This window comes from Ochlerotatus camptorhynchus, unplaced genomic scaffold, assembly GCF_037179485.1.
Source record: "Ochlerotatus camptorhynchus isolate MF236.1 unplaced genomic scaffold, CSIRO-AGI_Acam_v1.1 ptg000324l, whole genome shotgun sequence".
In the NCBI taxonomy this organism is placed as follows: domain Eukaryota; kingdom Metazoa; phylum Arthropoda; class Insecta; order Diptera; family Culicidae; genus Ochlerotatus; species Ochlerotatus camptorhynchus.
In genome coordinates this window covers 1,566,952-1,588,933 of record NW_027040812.1, presented here as the reverse complement: position 1 = coordinate 1,588,933, position 21,982 = coordinate 1,566,952, and the positions used below count along the sequence as shown (strand labels likewise).

Genomic DNA, 21,982 nt, shown 5'->3' with positions numbered 1-21,982 from the left:
CAAATCTGAGAATCCAGTAGCTTCTCTTCTCTTCTTTTTGGACGTGTACGGAACAACGTATGAACATCCAAGTAATCAGTCGGACATTGTCCCGTAGATGGGCAGCATCACGCCCGAAACCGGTCGACAGTAAGGTAAATTTTAATTTATTTTAAAGTTGTAAGAACGATAAGTGTTGTGTCTTGTCTCGCGTCGCGTCTTGTGAATGTCGTGTAGTTCTTACGTTAGCACAAAACATAAAAAAAATTAGTGAAATGCAGGCAACATCCTCAAAGTGCTTTCGCCTTTATGGCCGATTGATTACAAAGAAGAGAATGTTACAGCTACATATCCAATTCCTCACCCGCTGTAAAAGGAAAGGCCTTATGCCAAATTTTATCAACATAAAACCATCCACCAATAGTGAAGCAAGTGAAAGAGCAACCAATAGTGCTAAGAAGATCTGGCTCGTTGAAGAAATCAGGTGTAAGCATAAACAATTATCGGTAGTGGAAGAGCAGTTATACCCACTTCATATGCAGTTGCTGAAAGAATGCGAGTACCATAGTTCAGCCGAGTGTATTGTGTTTAAATGTGTAGAAGAAAAGAAAGAGTGCTGGCAAATATCCCTGTGTAGTTTGAATAGTAATATTGAAAAACGTGTGTACAAAACGAAGCAGCGACACCGCCGAAAATTACGCTCTCTTGAGTGCACACAGGCACAGGGTAAAAAGAAATGTTCACCGCAAACCATCGACAATTTTGTAGTAAATCTCTCATCCACGCAATTCACTCAGGCAGAGCTCGATCTGCTCAACAAAGGGTTAAATTTCGCTGTTGCCCCCCAGTGTGCTCCCCTTTCCGACATTGTTAACAATATTGAAAGTGCCATTCAATATGACCAACAAGCGTACAAATCGGCAACCCGTTACAATGTAAAGCAATGCATTTTGCGAACGGTCAGCAAACAAAACCAAACAGAGCGCTCCAATTTCGATACTTGGTGTACGATTCGGCTATTGAAAACCCGTGATGTGGTCTACTCTCGTGCAGATAAGGGAAACGCCGTGGTGATCATGGACAGGGAGGATTATGACTCACGCGTCCATGATATGATTAGCTCCGGTCCGTACGAAGAATGCAAATTTAAGAATGGCAAGTCTAAAGATCCTCTCAATGCAATGATCGAGGAATCAAATTTTGCACGGCACAATGTAGCGCGTCTGATGGGAGAAGATAAGTTTGTAAGAAAGTTCAACGTCCCCAATCCGATGGTGGCATCGCTATATTGTCTACCGAAGATCCACAAAAATCCGGTTGGAATGAGACCCATTTCGTCAAATATCCGCACACCCACCGAGAAAATGGCAGCGTGGCTAGTAGATGAAATGAAGAACTACCCCGTAACGCATGGAAAAAGTGTTAAAAATTCGGTAGATTTGGTTGAGCAGCTAGAAGGGTTCAAGTTGAGACGAGGTGAGATTTTGGTATCGTTTGATGTTGCAGCACTATTCCCTAGCGTACCAATCGCCGACGCTTTAAAAAGCCTGCGTCAACATCTAGAACGCAGTCGAGCGCCACACAATCACATCCAGGCTTATCTGCTTGTGGCTGAGGTATGCATGAACCAGAATTTTTTCACTTTTAGAGGGAAATTTTACAAACAAACCTTTGGTCTAAGCATGGGCAGCAAACTTTCGCCTCTCCTGGCGAACATCTTCATGAGTGACTTTGAAGCCGATTATGAAAAACACAAGTTTTTCCCACGTGTTTGGAGGCGCTATGTAGATGATGTTTTTGCACCAGTGAAAGAACGCTACTTAGAACAAACTGTAAGTCTACTTAACTCCCGGCACAGTTCAATAAAATTCACGGTAGAAAAAGAGGTGGATGGGAAATTGCCCTTTCTGGATCTAATGATAACCAGAAAGGAGGACGACACCCTGAAATTTGGTATTTATCGCAAACCGACGTCCACCGATCGCTACATTACTTCCGATTCCAACCACTTTGGAGCTCAAAAGCAAGCCGCTTTTCATTCCATGGCACACCGTGTTTACAATGTACCCATGGAGGATGACGAGTTTGCAGAGGAAAGAATTCGTATCTACAAAGCGGCTGAAGTGAATGGGTATGAAAAGGAGTTCGTGGACAAAATTCTCCGAAAACACAAACGAAAGAAGCACCGACAAAATATAACCACACTAGAACCAATGGGAGAGGAAGTAAAAAGAATCAGCCTGCCGTTCTATCCTAAAATTACGAATCCAATCAAATCCACACTCAAGCGACAAAGACTACAGGTAGTACACAAGAGCGACAACACTTTGCGTGACCTGTTGTGTAATTTGAAAGATAAAGTTCCGCCGGATGAACAGTCTGGAATTTATCAAATTCCATGCAAGGATTGTCCTTCAGTCTATATTGGACAAACGCGCCGCAAAGTAAAGGTCCGCCTAAAGGAACATAAACATGCTGTAGACAACAGAAAATCAAATGAATCAGCTGTGGCAGTACACACAATTACGTTAAACCATAACATTGACTGGAAAGGTGCAAAACTCATTAAATCCGTCAGAAAAACTACACATCTAAACGCCTGGGAATCATCATTCATCACCAATGCTGCTGAACCATTAATGAATGAAGATGAATCCCCCATTATATCCTGCCTTTTCAACCTGACAAATCTGAGAATCCAGTAGCTTCTCTTCTCTTCTTTTTGGACGTGTACGGAACAACGTATGAACATCCAAGTAATCAGTCGGACATTGTCCCGTAGATGGGCAGCATCACGCCCGAAACCGGTCGACAGTAAGGTAAATTTTAATTTATTTTAAAGTTGTAAGAACGATAAGTGTTGTGTCTTGTCTCGCGTCGCGTCTTGTGAATGTCGTGTAGTTCTTACGTTAGCACAAAACATAAAAAAATAAGTGACATACATCAACAGCTTTAAGAAGGTCGTAAATGAGCTTCATAAAGACGATATCACGGCAAGTCAAGACGTCTCTAATTGGCTTAAAGGGTTGTTTTCCTCGGACTCTAAGGGAATCACACAGAACGGATCTCGCCTCATGATGCAAGGAGCAGGACCAAACAACATGCTCGATGTCGTTATAACCGTTTCCACAGGTGCACAAGTTGCTGTCGGCAAGCGTAATTCGGAAGAGGTGGGCGTTTAACGAACAGTGATTGGACATGAGACTGGACATTACACGAATAAAATCACGACTCATATCCAATCCTTTGAACCAGAGTTGATCGACACCTGTGGGACAATAGAATGTAGCCATATTCCCAGATCACCATCATTCCACTTTTGTTGCCAGTTGGCGAGGACTTGCTGACGAGAAATCGTGAAAAATTCGAGGTAGGCGATTTGTCGCTCGTAAATATCGCCTTCCATAGCGCCCACCTTGGCCAGCGAGTCCGCTTTCTCATTGCCCGGGATAGAGCAATGAGAAGGGACTCATATCAAGGTGATGACATGCGAGCTGTTTGATAAAGCACTCAATGACGATCATATTTCCTGGAGGAAATACGCCGAGTGCTTCATCGGCCTCATTGAACGCATAGCCTCCAGGGAGATTAGGCTATCCGTAAAAATTAAATAATGGTCAGGTGGAAGTGAGGCAATACGCTCTAACGTGTACGATATAGCTGCTAGTTCAGCAACGTATACCGAACACGGCGCTATGAAGATCGTGGAATACTCCAAAACCAGTGGAAGCATTTATCACCGACCCATCTGTGAAAAATCTCTTCTTGGTGAGGACGTGGCGGTATTTGTTCGCAAAAATAGTTAGGACAATCAGGGAACGGTGAGGCTCTGGAATTCCTTGAATCTCCTGTCTCATTGTGAGATCGAGTCTCACGGAAAAACAACTGAAATGATGGGAGACAGCGCGATTGGGGTTGAACGAGGAGGAGCCGATATCCAGAGTCATGTACTCGTAGTACAAGCTCATGAATCGTGTTTGAGGATTCCGCTCTAGCAGCTTCTCAAAGTTTTCGATCACCAGCGGGTTCATGACTTCACAGCGGATGAGGAACCGGAGCGATAAATCCGCAAAACGATTTGTTAAGGGAGGACGCCCGCAATAACTTCAAGACTCATAGTATGTGTCGATTGCATACAACCTAGCGCGATTCGAATTCATCGATATTGAATCCTTTGGAGCTTCAATATGTGCGTCCCCGCCGCCGATTGAAAGCAAAAGCTACTGTACTCCAAAATCGAGAGAATGGTGATCTTGTAGAGTCTTATCAGATCTTCCGGATGGGCTCCCCATGAAGTGCCGGTAATGGAACGAAGGAAATTGATTCGCTGTTGGCATCTCTGCCTCAGATACGCTATGTGTTTTCCCCAAGTGCACTTGGAATCGAACCAGACACCTAAATACTTAAACGACATGCTGTGAGTGATTGTTCTACCCATAAGTTGAAGCTGAAACTGTGCTGGATAAAGCATTCGGAGAGAATTCGATACCCAGATTCATTGCCCAAGTAGACAAATTATCCAAGGTATCTTGCAATGGTCCTTGCAGGTCCGGTGCTGTTGGTCCAACCATGGAAACCACGCCGTCATCTGCAAGCTGCTTTAGCGTGCAATTTCGGTCAGACATTCATCAATGTCTTTGACATAGAAATTGTACAGAAGGGGACTTAAACATGAGCCTTGTGGAAGACCCATGTAGCTGATTCGTGCAATTTCCGAGTTGCCATGAGAGAAGCTCATACGTTTCTCGGACAACAAATTAAACAGGAAATTGTTGATAATCGGAGAAAGCTCACTCGCATGGAGTTTGTCCGAAAGGATGTCGATGTTGCGGTGCTTGCTCATGCTTTGAAGTTCGATCACTTTTGCCGTTCCCCCGTTGGAAGCAAACAACTAGTGGAGGTTTCGGTGGAAATAAAGCGAACGATTAGATTCACCTTCACGCACACCAGTGCGAAACCATATATGGAAGAATTTGCGAATTTTGTGAAATCGCTGGAAGCGGTTCCCACTCAGATGATTGCTTCATAATGCATAGCGGAGGGAAAATCTATTTTTACCAAAAAGATTCAATGCTTCATTGTTTGAAAATATTTTTCATTATGCCGATGTGAAGTCAGTCAAGGTACGCATGGCGCCAGCTGGGGGCACCTTTCAATACGTGAGAGTGTACAACCTCGCACCAGAAGTCCCGGATGACGATCTTGCATTGGTGCTAGGGCAATATGGTGATGTGAAGCGGTGTAGTTTGGGAAAAAATTTCCTGCCACCATGAGCCTCAATATGCTTACAGGTGTGTGGGGTCTATATATGGATGTAAACAAAGAGATTCCCAACTCGCTGCATTTCCTCGATTCGGGAAACATATTCTATCAAGGGAACAAAAATGTGTGTTTTCTTTGTAAGACGGAGGGGCATCGGATTAATTGCTGTCCCAAGTGAAGAAGAACGGAAGAATAAAACCTACAACAGAATGAGGAAGAGACCAGTACGTACGCTGAGGTTGTGACTGGAGAGGTACATCGCCAAACGAGGAAGTTGTTGAGGTCCTGGTAGAAGAGATGGTGGTGATGGATCTGACGTCTTTGGACGCCAAGAACAGTGGAGAGGATGCAAGCGCTGCTGAGAAACAGTAGCCGCCTGATTTCAAGTTAAAAAATGATGCGTATTACGAGTTAAGTACAGCACTTTCCTGAAATCATACCAGAACCCAATTACAAGCAATTCAACAAATTCCGAGACACAGCAACGACACTATCGACAGGAACTTCAGTCGATATCAGCAATAATAAGACACAACGGCAACAACAACAACAACAACAACAACAACAACAACAACAACAACAACAACAACAACAACAACAACAACAACAACAACAACAGCAGAACTGCATCCTAATGCATAATCATATTTCTGTATATCAGCATTCCCATTCCTTTCCACGAGGCGACCATCCATCAGCGACACCGAGCCGGTTAGCAGCAGACGAAACATAGATAGCATATAAGTAATAATTCGCGCACTAGGCGTTTTCCATTAAACCCTTTAGTATATAGCACATTGTAACTTTTTGCTTTAGAAGAATAAATTCATTCCAGTTCAGACCTTCAGTCGAGTAAGTTGGTAGTTCTAATTTTATTTTTTAAAAACGCCTCCCGAAGGCCCGAACTAATAACTGGCGCAGTCGGTAGGATTGTGCTAAGTATCCGCGAGTGTTTTTGCAAGTGTTCCGTGAAGATTAATCGACGGTTTATCGAAATCAACGCCTTGACGAGAGGACATCGCCAAGTTGAGGACATCTGTACCAGCACCGGAAGACGCGCAATCCGAAGAACCAGACGAAGGAACATCGTCAAATCAATCAACCGGATCGAAGGAACATCGGTCAAAGTAAATCGTAAGTACCCATTTCCTATCCTTCAAAACCAATTCAGAAATAGAAACCCGGCATAGGTTCACTACTTCTGACCATCCTCTAAACACTACTAATAGCACAGTCTGGCGGCCCCACCCGTGGTAACCAATAGACTAAAATATAACAGTTAGGCCGCGAACTAACCTTAACAACACAAAACATAAATAATAAATCCAACAACAAATAAATTAGTGAACTAAATAAATTAGCAACAAAGTGAATTATTTATAAGCAGTCAGTGAAGTGAATATTTTTTTTTAGTGCATGTTAACAAGAAAAATGTCCGAGACACTAATGGACAAAATCGAAGAATTGGAGCAAATGCTGCTTCAGCAAAGAAGGCAAATCGAATCGTTGCAAAACACCCCGCGAAGCGTTGAGCAGCGCCCACAACAAAATTTTGATGTAACGCGTATTCCTGACGTGATTAAAATGATCCCAGGATACGATGGTGAAATCAAGGCTTTGCCATCTTGGCTTGCCTCGGTCGACCAAAAATTAGAATGTGCAATAAAATTTGTACCAGATGGTGATACGCGCACTGTGCTACCTATCTGGACATCAATTATCCGAGATAAAATCACTGGTAAGGCCAATGAAGCCTTAATCAGCAACAATACTGAATGCAAATGGGATGCCATAAAGCACACATTAAAGGAAAGATTTGGTGACAAACGAGATCTATCCACAATTTTGAGCAGGATACCTTACTTGAAGCAAGGTTATCTTAGCGTAGAAGATTTTTACTACAACTGCGATGGATTATTAGCAGATATTCGAGCTAAGGTTATGTTGGACGATAACCTCAAGCCCTGTTCTACAACTGTCATGGCAACATACGAAAGTATGATGACCAATGCTTTCATTGACGGTTTACATGATCCGATATCTGCACTTACCAGAACTAGTAGACCTGATAGTTTATTTTCAGCATACCAGCATGCCCTAGATCAAGATAATGCTGCTAAAAGAACAAAAGTTAGTCAAAAATCAAATTCAGAACCTTCTAGATTCTCTCGATTCCAACCACCGCCTAATCAAAATGGAGCATGGTATCACAATAACCTACAACCAGCTGGACCACAAAATCCACCTGTATTATCTAGACCTCAGCCAATGAAAAATGCGTTCTATACGCATCGACCCCAATTCTCGACAAATTCTTTCCCTACATCAAAACCACCGTTTAATCCAAACAGAGAAATCCCAGCATACATGCAGAATACCGTACAACCTGGAACACGGTTCCCCTCCATAAAACAGGAAAAACCATCATCTTCAAATTTTAAACAAGTTAGAAGCAATCAAATTAATATGCATGACGAATATCTTGATTCTGTTGATGTCGGCACTGAAGAATTCACCGAAAACGAAAACCAATATCAGGAGGAAGAATTAAATTTTCCTTCAGATGTGGGGCATCAAGAAATGGATTGAGTTTCCTTCCTTATTTAGAAATCCTTTCCAATCAAAACCTCCCCTTAAACTACTTATCGATACAGGAGCTAATAAAAATTATATTTCTCCTGAAATCGTCCCCTTGCAATCTATACGTTTAAGCTCACAACACAAAGTAAAGAACATAAATGGATCACACAAGATAGAGCAATATACCTTCTTCAACCCGTTTTCGAAATATTTTAAAAATATTCCTTGCCAGAAATTTCACCTATTCAGGTTCCATGATTTCTTCGATGGATTGATAGGATTTCAAACTCTTCATAGATTAGGGTGCATTATAGATGCATCAGCAAATACGCTTGTTCTAGACAATACAACTATACAACTAAAAAAAAAATTTCCTGGTACAATTGAATTAAATTTTCATGAATCAATGCATATGATTCAAGAAATCCCAATCTCTATTAATTCAGGAGACTTCTTTCTTGAAAATGACTTAGAAATTACATCCAAAGTTTATGTCCCGTCTGGATTATACAGCGTTCACCAAAACAAAGCCAACCTACTCTTTGTCAATATATATCAAGAACCCTCTGTAGAAACTATAGACTATGAAAAAATTACCACTGAAATAAATAACTTTGAAGTAATGGATTTCCCATCAAAAGTTCCCCCTACAATTACTAAAATAGCACAAGATATCGGAAAAGAGGTGCGAACTGATCACCTTAACTCAGAAGAACGCTTAAAATTACTTAGATTGCTTCGAAAATATCCCAATGTTTTCTACACGGACGGTGATAACTTGTCATTTACCAACGTAGTTAAACATTCTATAAACACATGCGACGAATTACCTGCCTATACTAAAAATTACAGGTATCCGTTTGTCCATAAAGATGAAGTACAAAAACAGATTTCAAAAATGCCCGACCAAGGTATCATAAGACCTAGCACATCCCCTTGGGTATCACCCATATGGATCGTACCAAAAAAGGCAGATGCATCTGGCGAACAGAAATGGCGTTTAGTAGTTGACTATAGGAAGCTCAATGCAAAAACTATAGACGACAAATACTCTTTACCCAATATCACAGAGATACTGGATAAACTGGGTAAATGCCAATATTTTAGCACGCTCGATTTGGCCTCAGGTTTCCATCAAATCGAGGTGGATCCCAGAGATGTACCAAAAACAGCATTTCAAGTAGATCATGGTCTATACGAGTATTTGCGTATGCCATTTGGTCTAAAAAACGCACCGGCTACTTTCCAGCGCGTTATGGATCATGTACTCAGAGAATATATTGGAAAATGTTGTCTCATTTATATGGATGATATTATCGTTTTCTCTACCTCTTTGCAGGAGCATTTAGAAAATTTGGAAAAAATATTAAAGGCCCTTGAAAAAGTAAATTTAAAATTACAGTTAGACAAATGTGAATTCCTAAGAAAAGAAGTAGCTTTCCTAGGTCATATTGTCACCGATCAGGGAGTCAAACCGAACCCCAATAAAATCGAAGGTATCAAAAATTGGCCTTTACCAAGAAACCAAAAACAACTTAAAGGATTTCTTGGAATTCTCGGGTACTATCGGCGGTTTATTCGCGACTTTGCGAAAATTACCAAGCCTCTTACAGCTCAATTACGTAAAGGCGAAGTAATTGAACACACACCTTTATTTGTGAAAACCTTCGAAAAATGCAAGGAATTGCTTACACAAAGTGATGTATTGCAATACCCTGACTTCAATCAACCATTCATCCTCACTACTGATGCAAGCAATTTTGCTCTTGGAGCAGTTTTATCGCAAGGCTGTATAGGAAAGGACAGACCAGTCGCGTTTGCATCTCGAACGTTAACAAAGACTGAGGAAGGTTACTCCGCCATAGAGAAAGAACTTTTGGCCATAGTATGGGCGACACAATACTTTCGACCATATTTGTTCGGAAGGAAATTTACCCTATTTACAGATCATCAACCACTTACCTATGCACTAAACCTGAAGACACCAAATACCAGATTAGTGAAGTGGAGGTTAAAACTTCTCGAGTTTGATTTCGAAATCAAACATCGACCAGGGAAGCAAAATGTAGTGGCAGATGCTCTTTCTAGAATCACTCATGAAATTAATATTAACGAAGATGACCCTACGGATGAAGACTCTGTACATTCCGCTGATTCAGACTCTTCAGATCTTATAGAATTTACAGAAAAACCAATTAATTTCTTCCATAATCAAATTATCTTGAAAATTGGAGAAAATGATTCTGAAACTTTTGAAACAATCTTTCCAAAAATACATCGTAGAACAATTACCAAATTCCACTTCGGGGTCCCCGCATTAATTAGAATTTTCAGAGAATGCATGGATCTCAAGAGGCAAAATTGTATAATGTGCCCTGAGAGCATGATGCAATCCGTACAAATGGTCTATAAGAATTATTTTAGTAGGTGTAGAACTTTTCGAATAAAAATATCCCAGAAAATACTTATTGATGTCCCTGATGAGAATGAACAAGATTTGTTAATCGAGCAAACTCATGAAACCTCTCATCGAGGAATTCGGGAAAACCATGCCGAAATTCTGAGAAGGCATTTCTTTCCCAGAATGAAATCAAAAATTAGAAAATACGTTATTTTGTGCGAAATATGCAACAAAATGAAATATGAGAGGAAGCCATACCGAATCCAGTTAGGCGAAACTCCCATTCCCAAGAAACCATTGGAAATCGTCCACATGGATATTTTTATATCACAGCCAAGTATATTTCTCTCGGCTGTTGACAAATTCTCAAGATTTGCATCTTTGATTCCAATTAAGTCCAGATCTACACCAGACATAAGGAAAGCGTTAATTAAATACTTTTCTCTTTACGGACAACCGGGTCTCATCGTTTCTGACAATGAGCCAGCCCTAAAGTCTATTGAGGTTCGAGGAATGCTCGCCGACTTAAGGATTCAACAATATTTCACACCAGTGAATAATAGCGAAACCAATGGCATAGTGGAACGCTTTCATTCAACCTTGATTGAAATATTTAGGTGTAATAGGCACAAATATGCCAACCTTTCACTTAAAGAGATGTTTTTACTTGCCTGCACATTATATAACAACGCAATCCACACTTCCACCAACCTAAAACCACGTGAAGCGTTTTTTGGAGTAAAGGATGGGGAGGAGAGACCTCTCAACAGAGAACAATTATTTCTAGCCCGAGATAAGCTCTACGATGAAATTTTATTGACAAATACTAAAACGCAAACCAACCAGCACACCTATCATAATGCTAACAGGGAAACACCACCCGCACTTGAAATAGGACAACCAGCTTTCGTAAAAAGTCAAGGCATAAAAGCTAAACGCAGACAACGGTTTGAACCGACAAACGTACAGAATGACAGAGTTCAAACATTTTACGACGAAAATGAAAGAAAATTTCATAAAAATAAAATGCATCGCATAAGGAAATAGACACAGGTTCGAGTGGAACACCCGCTCTTAAAATGTCAACACCAGCAGTTGTAAGACCTTGACAAACTTCATCGTAAATAGTTGTCTTAAATCATTAATCTATATTATTCAAACCATACTAATAAGGCATTCCTTTTAGGAAACCCAACGAAGGGAGAAGAAGGAAAACCCAACTTGACGTCGCGATGGAAGTACGCATCACAGTATGTATCGGCATCCTATCCTTCCTTCTTTCAAAATCCCCATGTCCATACCCAATCCATAAAAATTACAAATTTAAATCCAAACCCTGGTCTAATCACACTCCAAGAGGGATTTAGCTTTTTGAAGATAGGAGAACACAAACTCTTCCATACGATCAACTTAGATAATTATAACCCTATCTTCAGGAAGCTACGGATAAATATTAACGGAATTAACTCCTTTGGCAATTTTACCGAAATGACGGACCTCCTAAGCACAAAACTGAGCAATACCTTGCAACTATTCACTGAGCTACAGCCTAGATTTAGAACCAAGCGAGGACTGTTCAATTTTGTAGGGAGCGGAATTAAAGCTATCACTGGCAACCTTGATGAAAATGATTTAATTGAAATTTCAAAAAATATTCAAGATTTATCTATGAACAATAAAATTCTTATAAACGAAAATAATGAGCAGAGGAAAATCAATTTTCAATTTCAAGACAGAATAAACAAAATAATCAATCAATTATCAAGAGAACAAACACAAATTAGTCAAAATTTGATACTAGCTAGAAATAATAACGCAGGAAAAAACTTTACTGTTTTTAAGGAAATTTTTAAAATACATTTCAACCTAGATTATTTAAAAGATCATTTAGAAGATATTTTTGAGTCAATTAAATTAGCAAAAATAGGAATTCTGTCAAAAAACATTTTGTCACCCCAAGAATTAGATTTTGCAGCTAAGAAATTAGAAGAGAAGGGAGTTGTACTCACCAGTCTCGAAGAAACATATGATTATTTAGATTTATCAGCTTTTCATAATAATTCGAAGATCATTTTTGTTATTTTGATCCCTCTGATAGAGGATTCTGTTTATGAAAAATACTATCTAGAACCATTGCCATTAGGAAATAAGATTCTAAAACTTCCGGAGACCCACGCCATGAGGAACGACAAGACTACTTTCATCATCATCAACAAATGCAAACGTATACAGAAATTATCTTTGTGCACCCGGGATAACGTACAAAATATTACCCAAGATAAATGTCTACCAAACCTACTTCAAGGACATTCAGCAAATTGCTCTTTTACAAATTGCAAGAACCCTACAGAAATTAAACTGATCACAGGAAATTTGCTAGTACTAAAGGAAGTCCAATCATTGGAAATCAAATCCACCTGTGGAATCACGAGCAGGAACCTAACGGGATCATATCTCATTGAATTCCACAATTGTTCACTGAGCACAAACGGATCAAAATTTGAGAATGCCGAATTTTTCCAAGCCGAGCCTCCAATAATGTTACCTTTGGATGGTCTCATAATTGCAGAAAGTAATTTCGAACCACTATTGAGGGTGAAAGAAGTCGACATAATAAACAGACATGCGTTGGAGAATTTCACTAATCATCATGAAATTCGAACCATCACATCCCTAATCATGTCAACCGTAAGTATCATGATTATCGTCATTATCATGACATACGTAGCTAGGAAAAAACTCAGCCGGAAGCTCAACAGTGTTGCTAGACAACAACCGTTAGATGCATCCACTATCCTCTACAAAAAAGCCGACGGTCATTCAACCTCAGAAATTGAATCGGGACGATTCGAACTTGAAGGAGGGACGAGTTAAGTACAGCACTTTCCTGAAATCATACCAGAACCCAATTACAAGCAATTCAACAAATTCCGAGACACAGCAACGACACTATCGACAGGAACTTCAGTCGATATCAGCAATAATAAGACACAACGGCAACAACAACAACAACAACAACAACAACAACAACAACAACAACAACAACAACAACAACAACAGCAGAACTGCATCCTAATGCATAATCATATTTCTGTATATCAGCATTCCCATTCCTTTCCACGAGGCGACCATCCATCAGCGACACCGAGCCGGTTAGCAGCAGACGAAACATAGATAGCATATAAGTAATAATTCGCGCACTAGGCGTTTTCCATTAAACCCTTTAGTATATAGCACATTGTAACTTTTTGCTTTAGAAGAATAAATTCATTCCAGTTCAGACCTTCAGTCGAGTAAGTTGGTAGTTCTAATTTTATTTTTTAAAAACGCCCCCCGAAGGCCCGAACTAATAACGTAATAATAATATTACGCAAATTCGGGTTAGTGGACTACACAGACGCTACGGATAAAGTTGTTTTCTTAAAATTATGTGATTAGGGGAAATGGATGTAATGTCAGCCTAAATTCTCCTAATTTGGGCCCATATATAAATTCAGCAATCGACTACAATTTCAATAGCGACCAAAATATCCATTATTACCGTCCCAATGACGCGTTAATCTAGATAAAATTCATAAATAGCAGATTTTTAGCGATGGACCCAATCTTAGATCCATAGGCCAACATTAGAGCTATTTCCCCTATTAGATAAGATTTCGACTTTGAACGTTGCTAAGTCATGTGATGTTGATGATTTGTATGTTCAAAAACCAACCTTTTAAGACCCACTTAAAATACCAGTTACACATTCAATCTGGACTCAATTAGATCACAACAGGTTTCGTTTTGAAAGAAAGTAAAAAAAAAAATTATTCCCATATAAATAAACTTGTGTAGGTTGCTCTAAGCTATGAAAAAAAATAATGATATATGTTTAGTGGTATGAAAGACCAATATTCATTTTTTAAATACATACTGAAACAATTCGAAAAGGTCACATGCTATAGATTCTTTAGGAAATCATCTCTACTTTTCAAATTTACGGGTCCCAGTGTGCCCCTTGCTGCCCCAGGGAGATAAACATTATGTTTTTAATAGCTTCGGTATCTACACACTTAGAAATTATAACCAACTTTGGCTGAACATTCGGTAAAGCAATAGCCCTCATTTCACAGTCCGCATCGTGCTCTCTTGCCGTGCGGATCTATTTGCTTTTTTCTGAAGGAAGTGTTACTACTACCTAAAGCTACAACAAATTTAAACAGCACTTTTCAGTGCTCAATATACCTGTACATTTTCTACCTTGTTTGACTCTTATTCCTCTTCGACCCTTTTTTGTACCCTACCCGAGGTAATCCTTCTTGGATATCGATTTGGAAAATTCCTCTTCGATCCTTCAGATTCTTACAGCAATCTGCTTGGAAGTCAATTTCGCAAAAGAAAAGGGCAATCTCTTGATTCCCTTTCTAACGAAATTAATTTGAGCTTTGCTCACGGATGATGAGAATGATCCATCATCCAGGAAACAATCTGGTGAACTTTCCCGGCTTAATGCCAGAAAGGAAAAGATTCCCTCTATTGTGATAACCACTTCCGATTTCCATGCTCTTCGTTCCATACTTTTGAACTTCGTGAAAGTTAAGTTTTCACTACAAATTGGACGTCGGGGTGAATGCCGTGTATTGGCTGAAACCTTGGACTGATTTAAATGTCTTCTCAACTATCTTACTGAGAAGCAGCACACATTTTTTACTTACGACACCAAAACTGAACGTGTGTTCAAGGTTGTTACGAAAGGACTGTCCAGTGGTGAATCTCTGGATCAGATCAAAGATGAACTGGCAAAATTAATTGGAGTTGTGCAACTCCAAGTAATCAAAATGAAAATGAAATCCCGTCCTGGCGATTCGCGCGTCTCAGCGGCCATGTAGTAATTCATCAACCATGTAGTAATTCAAAGAGAAAATCGAACAGCAGTTATGCCATTTTGATTATGAACGCTCGATTTTTTTTATTTCCATAGAGCGGTCGATTGAAACAGGTAATACTTTTTAATTAAAATAGTAATGTAGTAACTCACTTGGTTGCTGAGGTTTAGATCTAATTTCCGTCTTAATAAACAAAATCTGCGTATTACATACACACTTAGAAATACCCAATATAACACGTGACGGAATCCATCTTTGACATAAAAGATGAGACGTAAACAAACATGTCATGTAAAATTAAGTGCTCCGAGACTGAAAAGATCGAAAGTACGTTGGATTTAGCTGAACTTTGCGTCTATTATGACTCAATTTTATGTCAAATTTGACGCTCGTATATGTCAGTCTAAGAGCACCTAAATGTACGTTTTTTTTCGAAGTGTGTATCTTTTTCTTTATAACGGATTTGCACACAAAAATGAAATGATTCAACTTATTATGACTTTTAATTAACTTGACTTTCCATTTTCCGTTTGATTTAATAACGAGTAAGAGTAACCTTTGGGTTTCAATTTTGTACTGACGCATTGGGACACCATTGGATTTTTTTTCGCCACACGAATGAAGGTAGAAAGAAATGATTCACTCACTCCACTTATAAAAAATATATTCAATCCCTTTGAAGCCGTAGCAATTAAATATGCTTCTTATAAGCATAAGCTCAGTCTCAAAACGAATGCAATAAAATATAAAAATCAATGCCCATTACCATGTTGTTTCAACAGCTCCTCCAGATTGAATTCCTCCCACAGAAATCCGCACACCAAAGATTGAATCTTTATAGCCCCACCAACGTTCGGCTATTCCCCTGCCATCAACGCCTTCCTTTTTTCCCACCAATCGCTGCACGTTTTCTGCAGAGCAGTGCGATGATTAAATTAACAAATCTACCCCTAATGTTGCGATGTTAACACCTACCGGTTGCCAATAAAAATAGACACGGTATATGCAACGTCGCACATTCAGAGATTGGGGCTGATCCCCCCATTTGATTCCGTTTAATAAACATCTTTAAACTTAAAATTAGGGTTAGGGATTTTCCCTGCAAAAAAACAAATCAACTTCGATTATCCTTGAAAAAACACTTTAAACTCCTACTAAATTTACCAAAACGAAGAGATCAGCCACACGGATGAACACCTCCATTCCCTGATTGGCCAGGGGTACGCTGTAGCACCAAATCAACTCTTTTCTTCTCATTATGCAGAACCGGAATTAATTAGACAAGCCCCATCACCTCCACCGAAGTGGCAAAAGCAGCAGACAACACGAAGCAAAAAATCATTCAACAAACACAATATTAACTCACTGTTTAACTCCTCATAAAAGTTTTCCCCAATATTCTCCAGCGCCTCGTAGCTATTTTCATTTTCATCGAAGGCAGCAGTATCGTAAAGGTGTTCTTGGCCCTCTACTTCGGCAAACTGGTGGTAGATTGCCTCCGGTAGAAACCGACTGGGTTGGCAAAAGTGACTCTCATTCCTCCACTGAGACTCGCCATTGATATCCGTGTCGAAACTGAATTCACTGATGGACATAAATCGTTGGAGAAACAACTGCGAACGACTCAAATCCTCCTGGGCCCGGTCGAATTTAGCAAGTTTTTCATTCAGCCGTTTGTTACGCCTCCGAAGTTGATGATTTTCCTGCAGGACCATCTCGTTCTGGATAGCACAGTCGATCAGCTCACCGGTGATGGATGCGATTACGTTGGCAATGTTCCGTTGGTACGACACCAGCAGGGTCAGTTTTTGACGAAGGTCACATAAATCTTGCATGATTGGTGCAGGTTCTTTATTGGTTTCACTTTTGATAGCTGTTTACCTTGCCAGTACTGCGGGCATCTTCATCTTCTATATTTTGTATTTTGTATTTTGCCACAAGTCACTTTTAAGGAGATATTTTTCATTCACTGCCCTTGTTCACTTAAAATACTAAATTAACATCACCACAAAATCATAAAATTTCGATTTTTTTTTCCGTCGATCTTGTTTTCTGCACTGACTACTAATGCTACCGATGCCAGGGAGGCAGCTCCCACATCTGGACCCTAGCTATCGACCAATCACTCATGGACCGGGGACCAATGGCTTTAGAGATGGTATGCCTAAGAACATCCCAGCGGCACCGACTGGGATTGAACCCAGGCCTGCTGGGGTAAGAGGTAATCACGCTTACCACTACACCACCGGTACCGCTCAGGTCACGTGTACACACATAGCTTATTTTGCTGTGGTCAGCAATTTTTTACTAAGTTTCAAACATCTGAAAAGTCAGTAAACCGAAAATAACCGTCACGCGTAGTAAAATTAACGTTACAAACATATTAAATTTCAAAGTAATCTGTATTCATGAAAATTCGATTTACTCGATCACGTTTACAGGAACTAAGTCATGAATTCGAAAAAATAGTAGTTCAGCTTATCGTGATTGTTTGTTCACAAATATCGGAACAATTTCTTTTTTTGCGTTACAGATAGACTAGTCAGCAAAGGCATGGTATTACCGAGCCGGATGTGGTGGGTTCGATATCGGTCCTTACGCGGAAACCTTACTAGTTGTCACACATAGGAAGCTCTCCATTAGTAGCTGTAGAAGTGCATCTAGAACACTAAGTTGAGAGCAAGCAAAAAGCTCGCAAAAGAAGGGCCTAGAAGTGGAAAAGAGCATTTTTTCAACTAATGAAATTCTCGAATAAAGCACCATCTGATGGCTAAATAACCGATCCTAAAAAATGCCACTATCGAAAAAAAAAGACATACGAAGCATACGAGCCTCATGATATACCGATTGCCGGTGCACACAAACTGGTAGGCAAGTCATACACGTAATGTTATTTCTACATCCATTACATACAGAACACTCACTGTTTGGCCTGCTGATTCACCGGTTAGCGCGGTATGTGTGATGGTAAACACAGCAAATATTAATATTCTAACGTGTGTATGGTTCTTGTCGGTTGGCGCCAGACGTACTGACTGCCTACCTTTATTATTTTCCTCTGACTTTCCACCATACTCATCCCCTGCACAAAGCCAACCGGTCGTCGTCATCGCCGCCGTTGGCGTCGTGACTGGTTTGGACCCCGCCAAGGCTCTTCAATCCATTGAAATACACCCACTACTCACCCAACAGGCGGAAAAAGCGGAAATTTCCATCCGTTCCGGCATTTTCCCACTTCGTTGAGGTACGGTTAAGACATTGGGAAAGAGTTGTTGTATCCACTTACCATCCCTATCTGCGGCGGCTGCTCGAGGTGTAAAGGAAAAGCCTGGTGGGGTTTTGGGTTATTTTCTTGGTCGATTACCTTGTTTCGGATTGAATTAGGCTGTTTTTACGATGTACGAGTGTGGGGATCAATCTTCTCCCGAGCACTGCAGGTATTCGAGAGCTATATTTTGTTGGATTCTGTAGATTGAGTTTCATCCGGATTTGTAACTCCCAAGCGGAAAATCTATGCTTTCGAGAGTCAAAGACTTCAGAACGGATTAAAACTCCTTGTCGAAAGAAAAACAGTTCAACTTTACCAGATTACGATGGATTTCATGGCAAAGGAAACAATTTGTAACGAAATACATGGAATCAGGTTTTTTCTGCAAAAAATCACACCTAGATAACCGAGTCTTTACCAATTTGTCGCACACCAGATGAAACCATCTCACTTTTGACGCGCAAAGTTTTGATTAGATCACATCAAACTGACCGGTAAAACCACGCTATGATGACTGACTATAACGAACAGTATTTTGCTTGGATCAGTCCGAGGCACACGTTCTACTAGTTCAAGCACTTTTTACGATATTGATAAACATAATAATGTGAGTTCTTGCCAGTAGCAATCTTATGAATGGCTAGAATGTGTACCAAAAGTGCTTATCTGGTGTGACTTTATGGGTGACTCAACATCGTTCTGATGTGTGCATGTATTATACATAAAAGAGTAAGCGCACTTATCGCAGGATGGATTTAACACATTTGACTGATCAAAGCCGTAGCACGTTTTGTAGTTATTCTATTGACAATAACGGTAATGAGATAAGGACGGTGGTCTGGGCAAAAAAAAACAGAATTTTATATCTGTACACTGAATTCCAGGAAAACTACTGTCAAACTATTCATTGATAAGCAAACATGAATATTTTCGCAAAGGTGGCCAGACCTACCGATTTATCTGTAGTCCTAGCGATTTTTGGAATGCCTACCGATTCACAGAAGAAAAGGTTAAAAACTACCGATTTTTCACTTTTCCTACCGATTTTAAGGCTGTGTTCCATTTGGTGAATTTTCACTTAAGCTTTAGGCTTCGAAAATAAATTATAAAGACTGGAACGCGCAAAAATTGGTCGTCAAAAAATCGTTTCTTTCAGTCAAAATTCATATAGTAAAAATCTTCTTATTTTTATTTTGGTAGTTCAATTCATATATGGGTCATTCCAGCTCAAGTGGGTCAGCCGGCGCCGGTGGTGATGTGGTAAGCGTGACTGCTTTCTAAAACCCCAATGGGTCTGGGTTCAATCCCAGCCGAGGTCGGTGGGATTTTTCTGAATCATAAAAATATCTGGTCACGTCTTCCTTCGGAAGGGAAGTAAAGTCGTTGGTCCCGGCCCATGTGTGTTGAATGGGTGCGATATCCTACGCAGGGGTGGAAGCTGCCTTTCTGCACATTCGATTGCCGTCAATGAATGGCAATCGATGTCCGTCGGTGATTGGCACTAGATTGCGGAACAGAGACCGACGTTAAATAAAGGAAAGAAGCTCAAGTGGGTACACCACCTGTGGTCGATGTCACCGATTTGAGCCAAACTTGGCCAAAATGCTTATTTTGGAATTCTAAACAAACGTTTTTTTTTATTTTGCTCTAATGTGCCTAGATCCTTCTGGGCTACAACCCTGGATTTCCATGATTTTTAAAAATTTCAACTTTCAGAAGATATTACTCCAGATTGTACACTGAAGTCTTTTTTTACGCGGTTTTTTTAACACGTTTTTTTACACGGTTAGTGCCGCTGAGTTGCAATTTACGCGGTACGTTTTTAACGATTTATCAACAACGATACAACCTATCGACTTGATTCCAATCACATTATCCTTTTCAAGCTATAGGAAATCGAATGGCATACTTTAAAAAAAAACACAATTTTTGGTGTAAATACAGATATGTTTAAAATATGTCTATATGGACCATAGCCAAGGATGGAAAATCATTTACATTCATTTACATTCATTTGTTTCTAACTTTTTTCATAAACAGAATTCCGTAAAATAGTGTTTCAAGCTTTTGTAGGCTTTTATATTAGCTACATCTTTTGTCAATAACTAAAATCAGTATCTCTTATGCATGATGAATCAGAGTGATAAGAGATGCCTAAGAGATTCAGATGTGAGTTGTTAACAAAAGTTGTAGTTAATATTAAAAGCTACAAAAGTTTCATAAACCATTTTACGGTATTCTGTTGATGAAAAAAGTTAGAGGCAAATGAATGTAAATGAATGCTCGAAATGAATGTAAATGATTTTCCATCCCAGACCATAGCATGCTATAAATACAAAAAAAAAATAATTACTCAAATAAGGGTATTATCCAAGTAGCAGCTGTCATTCACAACTGTAATTTTATATACCTGACAATCTATCGGATTTCATCGTACTTCACGTTTTGGCTGTATCCCATAGGAACGTATTTTTCACTTTTAGAACCACAATTAAATTATGGATAGAAGTAAATAAATGAGGTAGTTATGATTTCAAAGAATGAAAATCCAGCCGAGAACATGTGAAAAATAAAAAATAAATATTATTGTGCTATCAGCGTGAAGGATTCAAGAAAAAATAAAAATATATTAAATAGCATTGATTTTTCACCAGAAAAGCTCAAAACTACCTCTCACTTATCTGGCCATATCTCAAAAACTTTTTGTCCAAATCATTTGCTCTTAGAAACACATAAAGTAAAAGAGTTTTCCAAAGTGTGGTGAAAATTTGAGCCCAAAATATTAAGAAACAAAAAATCCCACGCATGGTGAAAATAGGCCATTTTTTGACAATTTGGATACCTGCCGGTAATCAGTCTGTTTACTGTAGTTACAATAACAAAAACAAAATGTGTTTACACATATAAGAATCTACATTAAAAACCTTCAAGTTGACGTTCTAAGATCACGAATAGCTTATTTGGTTGTGGAGTAATCTCTTCTGAAAGTTGAAATTTTTAAAAATCTTGAAAATCCAGGGTTGTAGCCCAGAAGGATCTAGGCACATTAGAGCAAAATCAAAAGAGGCGTTTGTTCAGAATTCCAAAATAAGCATTTTGGCCAAGTTTGGCTCAAATCGGTGACATCGACCAAAGGTGGTGTACCCACTTGAGCTGGAATGACCCATATTTAAAGGAAAAAAATGTTCGTTTATTCTTTTGGTTTGCCAAATCCAAACTGCCCTGCCTTCCGCTTAACCCCTTCCATTAAATTTTGCACAGTGGTCTCATCAATCTTATTCGCCGCCAAACGCCAGTTACTGCTGCTCGTTATTCATGGATTTATAATTTTTTTTTAGATTCCGTTTAACCAAGACCCAATACCGTTCGATAGGGCGGAGTTCTGGGCTGTTGGAAGGATTGCCCAAGCAACAAATTTTGTTTTATTTAAGTTTGATAGCAGTTGATATAACCAAATTATAAAACCTTCACTGACGACCACATTGCTTTAACAATCTCCTGAGAACCGCAATACAGCCATGTCATGGCCAATTGGCCCAGTTTTAATGCAGTCATTAAAACTTGATATGCGAACTACTTTAGGAGCATAGGATTTATGTCAGTTTTATCACACTCTAGACGTGA

The 21,982-nt window shown here is 39.5% G+C and overlaps 1 protein-coding gene across 8 annotated transcripts in view; it reads right to left on the bottom strand.

Annotated features, from left to right (window-relative positions):
- LOC135707999 (protein Fe65 homolog) overlaps positions 1 to 21,982 on the bottom strand; it is a 358,036-nt gene that overhangs the window by 47,287 nt on the left and 288,767 nt on the right. For 2 of the 8 annotated variants that reach the window (XM_065229928.1, XM_065229929.1), the window contains exon 1: positions 16,457 to 16,981. The exons of 5 other annotated variants lie outside the window; for them this stretch is intronic. In XM_065229928.1, the coding sequence (XP_065086000.1) occupies positions 16,457 to 16,925 (469 nt within the window). In that variant the 5' untranslated portion in view covers positions 16,926 to 16,981. Of the gene's footprint in view, positions 1 to 16,456; positions 16,982 to 21,982 lie in introns of those variants that run through there. One more of the 8 variants, XM_065229927.1, reaches the window with a different exon arrangement.